Source organism: Lepidochelys kempii, chromosome 3, assembly GCF_965140265.1.
Source record: "Lepidochelys kempii isolate rLepKem1 chromosome 3, rLepKem1.hap2, whole genome shotgun sequence".
NCBI lineage: Eukaryota > Metazoa > Chordata > Testudines > Cheloniidae > Lepidochelys > Lepidochelys kempii.
In genome coordinates, this window is record NC_133258.1 from 118,854,985 (window position 1) to 118,870,862 (window position 15,878).

Consider the following 15,878-nt stretch of genomic DNA (forward strand, 5'->3'; position numbering starts at 1 on the left):
ATTGAAAATCCACTGGATGCAGAGGGGAGGGGTTGCTCGCTAGTATTCCAGAGCTGCTGTGCCAGGCTTGTACCCACTTGAAAAGTGTGGGCTCTTGGACTTGGCTGCCTGACACGTCCAGCTGATGTGGGCTGGCCCAGCATCTGCTGCATTCTTTGTGTTTAATGCTGCATCCATCTGTTTTCTGTCAAAGCCACTGCCAGCAAATTACTAATCTATTAGAGAAACATGGAAATAAGATTGCACTTCTCAGTCCTGCATTTTTCTCTTCTATTTTGTTTGGCTTTTATTTTTCCTTTTTTGTGGTTTGGGAAAGGTGGAAGAATAGCTGGTACTTGAGGTATTGAGGAAACGTTTAGCAAAAAAATAAAAACCTGTGGAAAAAACATTGAAACATGTTTTCCTTTCTGAAAGGATATCATTTCCCTATACTCTTGGACTTGAATCCCTGGAGATGAATGATTAGAATGATTTTAACTGAGCCAACATGTGTTTATGGAGAAGATTCCTCTGTTTTTGTGTGTGGTGCTCGGTGTCTGTAAGCCAAAGGGAAAAAAAGGAAAATTAGAAATATTCTGTCTCTGATACAAAATAGTCTCAAAATAATAATGCCATCAGTGTCTTCTCCTCCATGTGTGCTGCTGAATTATATTTTATAGACCCATGTTGATTGAAGACAGAAAAAAATTAGGAATTCAGGGCAAAATTCAACCCTGGCATAAACTGGAATGACAGTAACTGTCATTGACGTCTGTGGGAGTAATACCTGCTTACATAAGGGCTGAATTTGCTCCTCATTGGAAAGTACCTTACGTACAGTGTGAATGTAATATAGATAGATAGATATAAAAAATATGTTGTACTGTGTGTGTGTATATGTGTTCACTCAACCCTGTTGCATAAATCTATCTACCAAGCAGTCTTAAGACCAGAGCAACAGCTGAGCTGTGTGTTACTAGTTCAAAGGTAAGCAGAGCTATGGAAAGCTCTAACAAGCACTCATTTGGTGGAAATATGTTTGGATTGAAGAGGTTTGGCTGGAAGAGACATCAATAACAGGCCCTCTTCAAGAATAGAAATGGTCAGTTGACAATGGCTATGACTAGAAGAGGATAGGGAATAACAGGGCACGGTGTTTAGAGTACAGCTAAATCTGGACACTTTCATCTCTGCTAAACCACATTGTGGGGATCCTTCTGTAAAACAACCACACATAGATACTGGGTTTCTAAAACAAGAGTAACATGTTATTTCATTTCCTTCGAAAGCATAGGTCACATATGTTTCCACTGCAGAGAGCTTGTAACTGAATGAGTCAGTTAAAAGTGGCTGGGGTTGGGGGGAAGGAGGAGGGAAGAGAACTATGCACAGTAAAATGGCATGAATATATGAATTAATTACACATACAGTCAGATGATGGATTAATATATTTCTTTTCAATATAAACAGAAGGGGATGGAGGACTCCTTGTATTCTATCCGTTTTTCTTTCTGGTATCTTGAGGGGTGAGAAGAGAGATGTCTTATTTCTTCATTTCAGAGGAAGACCTCACTGGCTGTACCATTTAAATAAGCGTGGGAATATTGAGGAAGAGTCAGAGCATTCCACTCTGTGTTATCCCATGGGGGGGAATTGAGCTGTATTTCTACTAAGTTGGGTGTGATGGGAAAAGAAATTGCAAAGCACTTGAGCAATCCAGGGAAATGTGCGGTTTTATATATTTCTTTAAACATCTTCTCAGTCAAATCTCCCTTCCTCTCTTTTCCTTTCTTATGCTGTTTGTTGGTTGGTTGATTTTGTTGTTGTTGTTGTTTTTAAGTAAGATTGTGTTCCAGAAAAGTTAGTACTTAAATTTGAAGAAAAAGGTAAAACGCGTTGACTTGGGTAATGTTCAGGATTCTTTAGGAAATGTTTGTAAAGTAATCTGAGTATGTAAAGTGTTGGGTTAAATACTAAGTATTACTGTCCCTTTTGTAGCCATGAAAGACTCCAAATGAAAGCAGAGGTGTTGGTGCTTTGGTGTAATCATGTGTTTGAGCTGCCCTGTCCAGTACAGTGGATACTTGGTATATTTAGTATGTTTACACTTATATATTTTTGGTGGGCAACTATTAATCTTTCAGTGTTTTACAGTCTGGGAGTCAAACCCCACCTTTCATATACTGAATACAGTCCACCGGACCACAAGGAATACTCTGCATCATAGAGAAACACAAACGGGGAGGCGGGGGAGAGTTCTGAGCCTGCACTCGTGTTTATGCATGCAGCAGCTAGAATATGGACCAACAGGGGGAGAAAGTTCCAGAAAATTGAAACACTGTTTGGGAAGCAAAAAGAAACTTTGTGGACACAGAGCTCTACTAGGGTAAAAAGGGACTTCTGAAAGGGAAAGGAAAGATTCCTAAAGTCCTAGCATCACCTGTCACCACAGGCACATCTGTATTGTAAATTCAAACTATGGTTAGGAGCAGAACCTTTAGGAGCAGGGCTCCAATGAGAAAATTTTGATGCTGGAATTACAGAAGGATGAAAACTCTGAGGATATAAAATGAGCAAAAATAAAAGGAATTTATATAAGAAAAGAATTTATATGAGTTTCTTTAACCCTAGGCATCTCTTCAGTGCACAAAACATTTTTGAACATCAGTTGTTAATCCTTTAGATGAGTCTGTTTCTATATTCATATTACCCTATGCATTTATATGGCTATCAGTCTGGAAAATACCAGTGTTCTAGGGGTTAATAGAAATTCTGACTCATGTCCGGTGTTGCTCACATTATTTGACTACCTAAAGAATTTTCCAGCAGGCAACTTGCTAAATGGAAACATCAGATGAAAAGTTTTATGTTTTTCTCTGTGTTTGTTGTTTTGTTTAGGAAACTACTCCAGACCGCCAACATACAGTGGGGTGACTAACACAAGTTACAGTGGCCCAGGACCCGGCATGGGTATAAATGCCAATAGTCAGATGCATGGACAGGGGCCAAGCCAGCCATGTGGTACCATGCCCCTAGGACGGATGCCATCAGCTGGGATGCAAAGCAGACCATTTCCTGGAAACATGGGCAGTATGACCCCCAATTCTCCTGGCATGTCTCTGCAGGGAGGCCCTGGGATGGGCCCACCCATGCCAACTGTGAACCGTAAGGCACAGGAGGCAGCTGCTGCAGTGATGCAGGCTGCTGCAAACTCCGCTCAGAGCAGGTATGAATCCAAGTGAAAGGATTTTAAACAAGTAGAAACTTGGTATTATTTCAGAAGCTTCTAAAGTAACAGTTACGTAGATGTGTGTGTTGATCTATGTATGCTCTAGTGATATGTCCTATACGTATAGGGGTAACAAAGAATGTGAAAGAACAATCTTTAAATGTAAGGGAAAGCACAGTACAGCTATATGTTGTGTGAACCAGCCTTACAAGGAGAGGACTTGCCATTTACAATATGATTCCTGGCACTATAGGCTGTTAGAACAGGAAATCCCACAGGGCTATGGTGACATCAAGAGCCAAAAACAAGCTCTTACAACTTAAAATGGAGAATTTTAATATTTGAATTGGAACCCTGTAGCTAGCTTAGGGCCAGATTGTGTCCCTGGCTGTGTGCCTGTGCTGGGGAGTAATGGGGCACAAGGCTCTCCTTACTTTCCTGTGCTTCCTATCCATATTGTCGGTAACAGCACTAGGGGAGAGCCATTTCTATGAGGCCATTACTCTCACTCCCAAGCAGGCATGCAGGCAGGGATGGGGAGTGGGGTGGAGCCTTGTCTCCTCCCTAACACACTGGCCAGTAGAGGTGAGCTGACATGGAACGAGAAGCAAGCTGTACCAAGTATAAACTGTAGGAAATTACTTCCACCCACCTGCAAGGGGAGAACTGGGGACTACTAGACTGTGACTCTGAGTCGCAATCTGGTTTCTTGTCTGCTCCTGAAGGACTACAGCGCGGCTACACACTGCTACTTGTTCATGGCTTGTGGCAAAGCCACAGATTAGCCCTCGGGTATTTTTAAGTTGCCTAAGTGCCTATAGTGAAGTCGTTTTTTTCTCAGAACATCTTCATATAAGGAATGTGCATGTTTCACTGAATTGAAACAAATAGCGACTGATACTTTTATTCTGTTTCACCACAAAAAAGGAGGTTCGTTATATCTGAGGTTACGACAAGCTCATTCCCCTCTTATGTGTATGAAGGTTTTTATGCATGTGTATATTAAGCGCACGTAAGCGCACAAACGAAGGCACAGATGCATGTATAGGTCTTTATAAAATTCTAGTATACATTCTACAGCGGTATTTGGCAGTTGGAGGTGCAGGTAATTCTAAGACACAATGTCAAAAGGAAATAGGAAGATAATGCGTTTAGATACATGTTGCTTTCTTGTTTGGTGCTTTTTGAGTGCAGGTGGCTCCTACTGTTAAGTGTTAGTAAAACTTTTAAAACGATAATAAATGCATTGTTTTCACATTCCCTTTTAGTAAAATAAATCACATTCCCTTTCAGCAAAATAGCCTAGACCCTTGCAGAGGTCTGTGGACCAGCAGGCTCTGGTTGGCTTGATTGTTTTCACGGACCTATTGAGTAAGAATTACAAAGTCTGGTTCTGTCTGTCTGGTTTAGGATATAATCTGATAGGTCAGGCTAGAAGGAATAAATTAGCCAATATTGCAACTACAGGACCATTTTCTTTGTAATAGTACAAGTGGGTAGACAAAGAAAAAATCATGTTTGTTTGTTTTTTTTTAATTAAAAGGAAAATAATTGATTGTAATAAATGGAAAGTATATGGTGGTGATTTGCCTTATACTTTGAATATAGTGCCTGGTGTTTGATTAAAAACTAAGATAATTAATTCCTGCTCCTACCTAACTCCTCCCTCCCGAATCAGTTTGGTAGACTTGCTTTCAGTTTCTAGCTTTGCCTGGTCAAAAATGCACCATTCCAAAGCCTTTTCATCACGTTGCCAATTCGAGTGATCCAACACCTGTAGGGAGGACTATGCAGTTGTCAAGTCTTTACCGCAAAAGGAACATTTACAAGCTACAAATTGGGTGAAACCTATCAACCCTTTCTTATTCCGAAGGGTTGGAAGCATGACATTTCTCTCCTTGATCCCAGGTTAAGTGTATGGGAGACAGCATTATTGCTTTTGGCCTTAATTCTGCAGGCCCTCCATACTTATATATGGAAGGAATGTAGTTGACAGGGTGATTCATACTTGTGATACAGAACAAATCCAAAGAAGCTGTTCTTTTGTTCTGCTTTAGGCCACCATACATTAGGTCGCCTGCTTATCCCAGCCAGTCTGGGGCTGGCGGACGCCCCATGTTTTCTTCACAGCACCCCAACTATGGCAGCGCTCAGGCTCCCATGATGCACCAGCCTGACCAGTACGGGTAGGTAGCAATGTAAACTGGACTTGCTGTGGGACCTTAGCAGTTTTTTTTTAATGTTTATGAACATGCCATCTGGCTACTGAAGGAATACAAAAATCAAGTGAAAGAATTACAAATATTTGCATCATAGAGGGGGTTTTGGTTCTTTTATTTTTGTTTTTACTAACTCTACTGTGACAATATGATGAAAATCTGCATGTCACTCACACACACACACCCTGCATGGCTTTTGGCATGGCTCTGTTTCCTTCATGCCTGAGAGGGAAATGAAGAACTTCATCACTGAAAAAGAATGAAAACCACCCCACCCCACCACCACACACTCCAGGCATCATTTCTCCCCCATTGTTGTTGTTGTTTTGTTTAGGAACGTTGCTTTCATGACTGTGATGTTGTAATTGTTGGCATTACTACCACTTCAGGGAGCTACTCTCACATAATACAACAGCCCCTTTTTGACAGGAGACTTATTTTAAAAGTGATGACAAGATTCATTAATGGGACTTACAAAAGGTTCCATTACGTCATGACTGAGAGAGTGTGTGTTTGAAAGATATCTGCTAGTCCCTCACTACCGAGAAGTTTTAAACATGCTGCAGTGTCCATGCTGCAGTGTCCAAGTGTCAGCTTGAAACATGCCTAATGTTTTTCCATCAGAATTCTTCATGCTGTCATTTCTGCAGCATTGTTACAAATCACAGCATCGAGGGTGAGGGAAAGGGCAGAAAATATGTACAAACCTACTTCCAGCACAGCCTTTGACCTTCCACAGTGCCAGGCTTCATCTTAGTTTCAGGTGTCATGGAATTCCCTCTGTGACATTATCTCTATTACTGACCAATAGGAAGTCTCGAGACCCATGTTGCCAGTGTCTTCTTCCCAGTCATCAGCAAGTTTCAGTTTCAGGTTTCCATGAGCTGTATATTGTTTATATAGCCCCCCACACACAAGAGGTTGAGAAACTCCAGAAAAGAAGGTTGAGAAGCTACTATAAGAATCAGTATCGGTTCTCTTTATTGAAATGGTAGAAGCTGCAAAATAGCAAAACTTGCCTCCGCTCCTCACTCCCCTGCCATTTGCTGGAATTGGAAAGATGTACCCTGGGATATGCCAGAATACATGAACACTGTGCAGCCTGTTTCCATGTATGTCTTGAGTTTGTAGGGTAGATTTGTGGGGTTCAGGGATTATTTGATCTTTATAATTGTGAAAGATATTCTTGTATGTAGAGTTAAAAGGAAACAAAATGAGCAGGTTGTAGTTATCCAGCAGTCTGTATAGGTAGGTTGTGGTAGCCTTCAAGGTCAGCTCCTAAATCAGTAGTAACATATCAATTGGGGAGAGACATTTATCTAGTGCTAATCCACAGGATCTGTCCTTTATGAACTCAGGAGTCCCATTTAGATATAGAAAGCTAGTTTGGTTGTGGCTTGCCAAGCCACATTAAGCAGCTGTGTAAAATGAATTTAAATGGCATGCATCAGAGTAAAATCACTTCCACTGGGGCAGAAAATCAGTGTTACCTAACCAGAGCTGGATGATCACGATGTGAGGTGCTCAGGGAGTTATACCTAGTCCTCTTCCTCACTACAGAGCACCACCTTTTTAATTAAAAAAAACGGTAAAGAAAGATTAAAAGAGAAAGAGATGGTTGAGGAATGTTCTAGGTGTGTGTCACACAGTTTGCATGAGCGTTTGACCTGACCTTGCAACCTGCCCTGTATTATCCTTGGATTATGTCCTGCAGCCTACAGAATGCTTACTTTTCCTATGAAATGAAACCTTATGATGTGTCAGTCCCTGTCATTTACTCAGCCTAGTGTTTCCTGAATGAAAACTGAGATGCTGGAGTTAAAGGAAGGAGAGATCTGTCCAAGCCCTTTCTCACTAGCAGCAGTCATGGTTTTAGGAATCCACCTAGCCCAGAATGTTTCTGTTTGGCCTACATAACAACTTACAAAATAACTCTCTAGTACTATATACAGTTATTCCCCCTGCCTTCAGGAAAGTAATAGGGAGGGATTACAAAGAAATATCTTCCTTTTATATCTCGGTTGGCTTCAGAAAACAGGTTACTATCATGATAGGAATTCTGCATTAAGAATATGATTACATGCTCGGTGAAATCAATGGAAAGACTACCATTGACCTCAATGGGCTTTGGATCAGGCTCCAAAGGATTGGGGAGCTGGGAGTGCTGAATGCCTTTGAGGAAGAGAGTGCTCTGAAGAGTTACATCTCTTTCTCAAGTTACAATGTTAAAAGACCTGCTAGTGTGGAGTATGTTCAGGTGTGTGCAGATCTGTGCAGTTGTTATAGATGGATTCAATTAACTCACTATAAAAATGAACTTACATCTTTAGACTTTCTCAACTGGATGCACATGCGAGAGTGTAAAAAGGCAACAAATAAATTTTCATGTGTCTGCTAAATTTGTGTTCCTCAATTTGTGGGTGCCCAACTTGAGATACCTACGGACGGATTATCACAGGTGCTCAGTACCCATGACTCCCATTGACTTCTGCTGGAGAAGTAGGTACTCAGCACTCACAAATTGAACCCCACTTGTTTGAAGTTTGGCACCCAAAATTAGTGCAGGGTTTTGACAAGTGTCAGAAGCACTTTCAGAGTATCCCTGTTGTCAACTATGTCATTCTGAGTAAATCTGCCTTGTTGGGAAATGTGTTAACTTATAAATTCATGATACGATTTTTTTGTTCAGACTATTCGGATCGAGCAAGAGGTTCAATTATTTGCATTTAGAGGAATTTTTTAAAATGATAATCATTTATTGAATTGATCATTTGGGAGCTATTTATAACCTCTGGTCATTTAAAAACTGCTGTTTATACATATACTAAGAGAGAGCTGGTTAATTTCCTCCTTTCCATCACCCCAGCTGGTGTCCACAGGACATAAGGCAGATGGTTTATTTTAAGAGTTACATAGGAAACTAAAGTGATATGGTTTCTTTGATCATCCCAACAGAGACCAGAAGTGCCACAGCAGTAGGGCAATACGTGGTCTTACATTGGGTTGATATGCCCTCTACACGCTTTAAAATGTGGTTCTACTCCAAAGCTGCCTAGGGGTCACCAGCAGCATGAATTGGACACAGTGGAGTTACACAGGTATAACAGATGGCTTAATATTGCCTGCAGGCTCTTTGCTGATGATGCAGAAGAAGGAAAGGGCCCAGATGAAATCTCAGGTCCCAGGCTGAGTTTTCAGGGCTGGCAGTCACAACAAGCCTGTGCTTAATTTTACTTGTAAAAGGTGCAATTTTGATTTGGAAATCATTGAGACACAATAAACATGGAACCACAAAATGCTATTCTTAGAATCATTTGTCAGACTAGAACTTCCATAGATTCCAAGGTCAGAAGGGACAATTGTGATCATCTCATCTCACCTCCTGTATACCACAGGCCGTAAAACTTCCCTAAAATAATTCCTAGAGCAGATTTTTTTCGAAAAACATGCAATCATGATTTTAAAATTGCCACTGTTGGAGAGTCCACAAGGACCGTTGGTTGTTCCAGTGGTTAATTACTCTCACTGCTAAATATTTGTGCCTTATTTCCAGTCTGAATTTGTCTAGCTTCAACTTCCAGCCATTGGATCGTGTTATATCTTTCTCTGCTAGATTGAATAGCCCACTGTTAAATATTTGTTCCCCATGTAGGTTCTTATAGACTGCAATCAACTTAATCTTTTAGCCTTCTTTTTTAAGCTAAATTGATTGAGCTCTTTGAGACTATCACTACAAGCCATGTTTCTTCTTTGAGTAGTGTCCCTATGGGTGCTTCATTTCAGGTACACATACACCTCTCGAGCCCTGGATTGGAGATTTTCTGTTAGCAATGTCTGCTTGGGGCGCGCTTGCACTCTGTACAGCTTCATCCTTCTCTGTAATGGTATATAGGGCTGGGCAGGCAAACCACCTTCAGTTCCTTCTCTAACCACCTCGGTCTGAGATGGAGTTCTGGCGTGTCTGCCTCTTATGTTCCTCAGCGTGGTTTGTAGTTGGTTAGTTAGTTTAGGTGTTTCTAGTTAAAGTTGTTGTTAGTATGGAATTAGTTAGCTAGCTGTCAGAGGTTTCTGTTTTTCTTCTCCCCCATTTTATCTGAGGAGCTTATTTGGCCTGGTTGGGCATGCCTGTAGAGCCCTACGTGGATACACAATTTATATCCATGGATGCGGGTATCCACGAATATAAAGTGGATATCCGCAGAGCTGCGGGGCTCTAGCAACAACAAGCAAGACCAGCAGGGCCATGACCAGCAACCAGGACAGGAACCGCAGTGGCAAAAGCAGCAGCATGTCGGGCCACCACATGCAGGAGCCAGTGCCCAGCCTAGGCAGCTCCTCCAGCATGGCTGTAGCGACCCCAGCCCTGCCCACTGCAGCAGGCACCAGGCTCACCAGCAGCTGTCCCTGGTCACACTACTGTGTGCAAGGGACAAACACCCTTCCCTATCCCTCTTCAGGGATCCTTCTCACGAAAGCCTGCTACATCAGGAGATAAACCATCTCCTCAGCATAGAAGCCATAGAGCCAGTGCTGACACATCTAAAAGACAAAGGCTTCTGCTGTCACTACTTTTTGATATCAAAGAAGATCCATACTACACGTCAAGAGCGCTCAACAAATTTATCCAGGTGCTGAAGTTCACAATGGTCACTTTGTCAACAGTTATTCCAGCATTAGAGAAAAGAGATTGGTTCTCAACACTCGACCTCCAAGATGTGTACTTCCACATTTCGTTTTTACCAAGTCACAGATGTTACCTCAGGTTCACACTAGGCCAAGACCACTACCAGTACAGAGTACTCCCTTTTTTGCTTTCATCAGTCCCCAGGATATTCTCCAAGGTCCTCTCAGGTAGTGGCGTCCCTCTTACACTCTCAAGGCATCATGATTTATCCTTACCTGGATGACTGCCTTCTCAGGGCATGTTCCTTCACAAAAGCCCAGAGAATCATTCAGATCACACTGAACCTGTTCCTGTATCTGGGCCCTAGAAATCAACGCACAAAAATCGATGTTAACACCAAAACAGAGGCTGGAATTCATAAGAGTCTACCTCGACTCCATCCAGGCGAAGGGGCTCCTCCCACATCACAGATCTCTCAGGCTCGCCACACTGTTAGAGACGGTGCAGTCCAGCCCTCAGATGTCTGCCAGACACTGCCACCAGCTTCTGGGGCATATGGCAGCGGACACATCAGTTATAGCTCATGCCAGACTCTGCATGAGATCCTTCCAAGTGTGGTATGGTTTGGTTCGGTTTACAGGCCGAACAGAGACAAAATAAGCAAACTACTATCGATGCCCACCAGATCAAACAATCCTTGTACTGGTGGAAGAACGCAGATGACGTCTCTATGGGAATCCCATTTGTTCAGCCTTCCCCTTCATTACTCCTGACCACCTATGCATTCCTCATAGGATGGAGCACAGTAGCAGATCGCAGACTCACCGCCGCGGTGCCTTCTGCTGGCCGGTGTCTCGCCTGCCTCAGGCCCCGTGTCCCTCCCGGACCCCGGTGCCATTTATCTCGGGGTTCTGCCCCAGCAGTACCCCCACACTCTGGGTCTCCCCTCCCAGGGGAACCCCCAACCCTCTAAGCCCGCCTTGCCTCAGTGTCTACTGCCAGTCATCATCTAGCCCCCTTTCCCTGGGGCAGGCTGCAGTCTATAATGGCCACTCATCATTGGCAAGGGGGTAGGGCCTGCTGCCTTTGCCTATCCCTGGACTTCCCCTCTGCAGCCCCAGTACCTTTCGTAGGCCTTCAACAAGGCCTGCAGCCTGGGAGTTTACCAGGCTGGAGCCCCCCAGCTCCCTTTGCCCTTCCCCAGCACTGCTCTGCTTCAGATACCTTGCTCCCAGGCAGCTAGCCCTTCCCACTCCAGGGCTAGAGTGAGTCTCCTCTGTCTCCTGGCCCCACAGCCTTTTTATCAGGGCCAGCTGTGGCCTGATGAAGCCAGCCACATCTGGGGCCAACTACCTCACCAGCCTCCCTCAGCTGCTCTTAATCCCTTTTACCTTGGAGTGGGGCAGCCACCCCACTACAAGCACGCATCTCAGTGATCTCACAGTGCAGGGCAGATGGTCTCCATCCAAGACATACCTTCACATCAACCTGCTCGAACTCAGAGCAGTCAAAAATGTGTGTGCCCTTTTCCTCCTGTTGATCCAAACACGCACACAAATGTCATGATAGATAATGTGGCCTGCGTGTATTACATAAACTGACAAGGAGAAGTCAGATCACCTTCCGTTTGCATGGAAGCACTAAAGCTGTGGAACTGGTGCATTTCCCACAATGACATCATATCAGCAACCTACCTACTGGGAGTATGCAACATGATAGCGGACAGTCTAAGCCGCAAATTCCCACATGACCACAAATGCAAAATAGATTTGGTTGTCCTCCGTGACATTTTCCTACAATGGTGGATACCAACAATAGACCTGTTCACTACTTACTAGAATAAGAAATGTCCATTTACTGCCCCAGAGTGGGGATCGGGCAATACTCCACGCGAGACACTCTCCTCCTTCCATGGGACCAGAGTCTTCTTTACGCCTTTCCCCCATTCCCTGAAAAGAGAAAAAGCAAACATCATACTGATTGCTCCCACCTGGCCCAGACAGACGTGGTACCCTTACCTGTCACAACAGGCACTATGTCCACCGATGACTGTTCCTTTCACTCCCTACCTGCTGTTGCAGAACAAGAGACTCGCTCTCCATCCCAACCTGCGGATTCTGTGACTCGGAGCCTGGCTTCTTCATGGTTCCAGCGCATAGAGACATCTTGCTCTGAGGAGGTAAAGGAGGTGCTATGACACTGTAGAAAAGGGGCTACTCTAGAAAAGGGGAAAAGATTTCAAATCTGGTGTCAGCTTACAGGCGTCACCCCGAATACAGTACCTGGACTACCTGTTGACTCTCAAGAAATCGGGTCTCTCTATTAGCTCGTTAAAGGCTCACCTAGCAGCAGTTGCAACCTTCCACTAGTCAGTAGAAGGATACTCAATCTTCTCCCATCCGACTGTGAAGAGGCTCCTCAAGGGCATAGTGAACTTCTTTCCTCGACCCAGACTTCCCACTCCTCAGTGGGATCTTAACCTAATGTTAAAAGGATGGACTAGATTGCCATGTGAGGCCATGGCCACTTGTTCTTTAACACACCTTTCCATGAAGATGGTGTTCCTGATTGCCATCACCTCAGCAAGAAAGATAGGGGAGATAGTGGCTCTGATGGCGCATCCCCCTTCACTGTGTTCTTCCCCAACAAAGTCACTCTTAGACCACATTTGAAATTCACTCCCAAGGTGACTTCCGCATTCCATATAGATCAGCTTATTCAGCTTCCAATCTTTTATCCCAAACGTCATCAGGATAGGAAGGGATGCCATCCTTCATACGCTGGATGTGAGGAGAGCCTTGAACTTGTATTTAGACGGGACAGGAGCTTTGAGAAAATCTCTGAGACTTCCTCTTCATTGCAGATAGGTCAAAAGGTACAGTGATTTCAGCTCAGTGACTCTTGAAATGGGTCTCAAACTGTATCAGCTCTGTTACCAGATGCGTAATGTAGCATCCCCATCTTCAATATGCAAGCACTCTACAAGATCAGTCTCCACTTCCATCGCCTTCTCCAAGGGCATCCCTGTATCAGAAATCTGCAGGGCGGCTCCATGGGCATCTGCACATACCTTTGCAGCACACTGTACTGTCCTGGGAGACTTGGCTGCAGACATCAGTTTCGATGCCACTGTACTGTCATCTGTAACAGACTCGATGCCAATATCCCAGCCTCCAGTGGTGGGCGCTGCTCGGGAGCCACTTACCTTGTGCAGTAACAATGGTTCTTTGAGATGCATCCCCCAATGGGTGCTCCACAAGCCGCCCACCTCCCCTCTACTTTGGAGTTCTTGTCAATGACTCTGCAGTAGAGAAGGAACCAAAGAGGGTTCACCCACACATGCTGGCTAGCCTCGTGACAGGCGAGGAGCAGAGCATATACGGGCTGAATGGACACTGCTTAGAAAGTTCTCCGATCAGCAGCACAGAGACGCAGACATACCTACAGTGGAGCACCCATAGGGGGACACATCTTGAAGAACCATCGTTACTGCACAAGGTGAGTAACTTCTTCTCCTGTATTTATTTAGTACACAGTATGTGTATATCTCCGCATATATATTTGATGCACACAAACCTTCCATCAGCATTTCTCCAGTGTGGTGTATTTATAATTCATATTTCGCGTTGTTGGGTGCCAGCAAAGCACTTTTTCCATATTATTTTCTCTACCGCCTGGATAATACAATACTACTGATGGACTAGAAGCCACTGGTGAGGAAATACAGTAATGGACATGATGCATTAAAATGTCAAAAAGGGAAAAAATGGGAAGGGGAGGAAGAGGAATACACTTCACAAAAAATATATAATCTTCTGAACATTGTAAGTCCTAGATACAGGGAGTTTTGCCATAATGGTATCAGATATTCAAAGAGAGGAACATTGTAACTCCATTGGTCTGCCGGTTTAACCCTTTTGATCGTGGAATTTGGGTTTACAATTATAATCATGATTTTTAAAAGCTCACTTGTGACATGCAGTGCTTTCATCGCACAAAGGTTTAAAGTGCTGCAATAAAACCTCTTTTTATTATTCCTGGGGTGAGGTGCAGGGTTTCCTATTGTGTCCTGTCTTCCCCCTGAACTTGGAGGTGCTGTTTTTCTCTACTGGGAAGTGTTGTGGAGTTCAGGGAGGTTAAGTACTCATTCAAGGTTCTATGCTTATTCAAACCAGGCCATTTTTAGATGTAAGGCTGGCAGCTGTGAAATCCCCAAAGTAAACTAAGCTAAGACAGCAACTAGTAGCTGTAATTGGAGCCAGCGCTGGGGGCATTTCATCTATTGCCTTTGAAATAGGATCCTATTATGAAAGCATCCTTCTGCCCAGTCTTCTCTCTGGCAGAATTCAATTTTTCTTTTTTTATCGTTTCAATGGATAATATCCATGTTTATTTTTAAGCATTTTTTAATTTTTTCTTGATTTAAATTTTCAGTTACACAAAAGTATTTTTTCCTATTTTAATCTATTTAAATTTTCACAGTTGTGGGAAATTGTGGGGGGTCAGTCATAGGCAGGTACAAAAGGTTAAAGCTTTATAATGGTTAACACACAAATTGTCAACATCACCTGAAAATATACAAAGTAAATAGCTTTACATCAAACTCCGAGTTCTCAAGCAGCATTTTCCTTACTTTACCCATCTGTAATTATTATCAGTAATCTATTATCATCGTTGGAATATTTTTTCATCGATTTGTGCGTGAGCAGTGAGATCGATGTTTACCGACATTTACTGATAAAAATCTAATCTTTTCAAGCCAATATAACATGAATATACAATTATTGTGTAAGAGGAAAGATGCAAAGTAGCTAGTCTTATTGAATTTCAGCATATCCACAACTCTAAAAACTCAAAGTGTTTTGTCCCCTGCCCCTTCAAAGACTCCCAGGCTTTTGATTTCCTAGAGGAACCTTAACAAATCTAGTCAAAATGAGCCCCACCTTGCCTTCTATTAGTACTGCTTGGATACCCAAGCAATAAATTTCAGTCAGGGAGACTGCATTCTGCTTCCAAAAAAATCCCCCTACAGTTTCAATTGGATGATATGGTATTTGCTTCTTGGCCTAAACAGTTGTGTGGTGTTCCTGTGAACTGTTAAACATCTGCTGCACTCCACCTCAAAGTTGGCTGCATTTCAGTGTTTTGGTGAAGTGATTTCTGTGTATACAAAGTTTCTAAGTGACTTTGGGATCAAAGGAAAGATATTAATGATACTTGTAATTGGGCTTTCTAGCTGAGCTGCTAAACCAAGGTTGATGGATTTTTCTTTAAAGACCCTTGCCCCTCCTCCCTCCACCAAAAACAGTCATTTACTTCCCGCTGGCATTTTTTTTTCTTTGTTTCCCCCTTCAAGTGAACTTTCTTTGCTCATGTTTTGCATTTGGGAGCAGAACCATATACAAGTTTTTCTTGAAGTAAGAAATTTTTCAGAGGGGTAGAGTATAATTTAGCTAGTATACTTGTTAAACTAAAGAGAGGCAGGAAGCGTCTCTTTTGTGATTTTTATAAAGATATATATTGTAAATCATCTCAAATTGCAGATAAAAATGTGTAAGGACAGCAGAAACTTCACATTGAACAAAATTATTTGTGTACTGGAGTGAGGGGAATACATTTTTATCTGGAATTTTGTTTTACTGAATAGCAAATCCATCATTTTGGAGTCCTGGGTGTCAGCAGGCTGTAGATCCCACACAGGAACATGGAACCAATGATTTAGGGAGACTGTTTTTTGTTACTCATCCATCAAATGGACTGCTGTATGCTGTTCATGCCATTAGAGATCAGCCACAGACCTCAGGAATAAACAGTCCTTCCCTCCTTT

General features: G+C 43.0%; 1 protein-coding gene across 13 annotated transcripts in view; it reads left to right on the plus strand.

The window, feature by feature from the left end:
• ARID1B (AT-rich interaction domain 1B) overlaps window positions 1-15,878 on the plus strand; it is a 404,857-nt gene that overhangs the window by 320,542 nt on the left and 68,437 nt on the right. For 9 of the 13 annotated variants that reach the window (XM_073337737.1, XM_073337740.1, XM_073337738.1 and 6 more), the window contains 2 exons: window positions 2,878-3,205; window positions 5,266-5,394. In XM_073337737.1, coding sequence (XP_073193838.1) covers window positions 2,878-3,205; window positions 5,266-5,394 — 457 coding nt within the window. The remainder of the gene's footprint in view (window positions 1-2,877; window positions 3,206-5,265; window positions 5,395-15,878) is intronic. The other 4 variants (XM_073337742.1, XM_073337746.1, XM_073337747.1 and 1 more) reach the window with 1 other exon arrangement.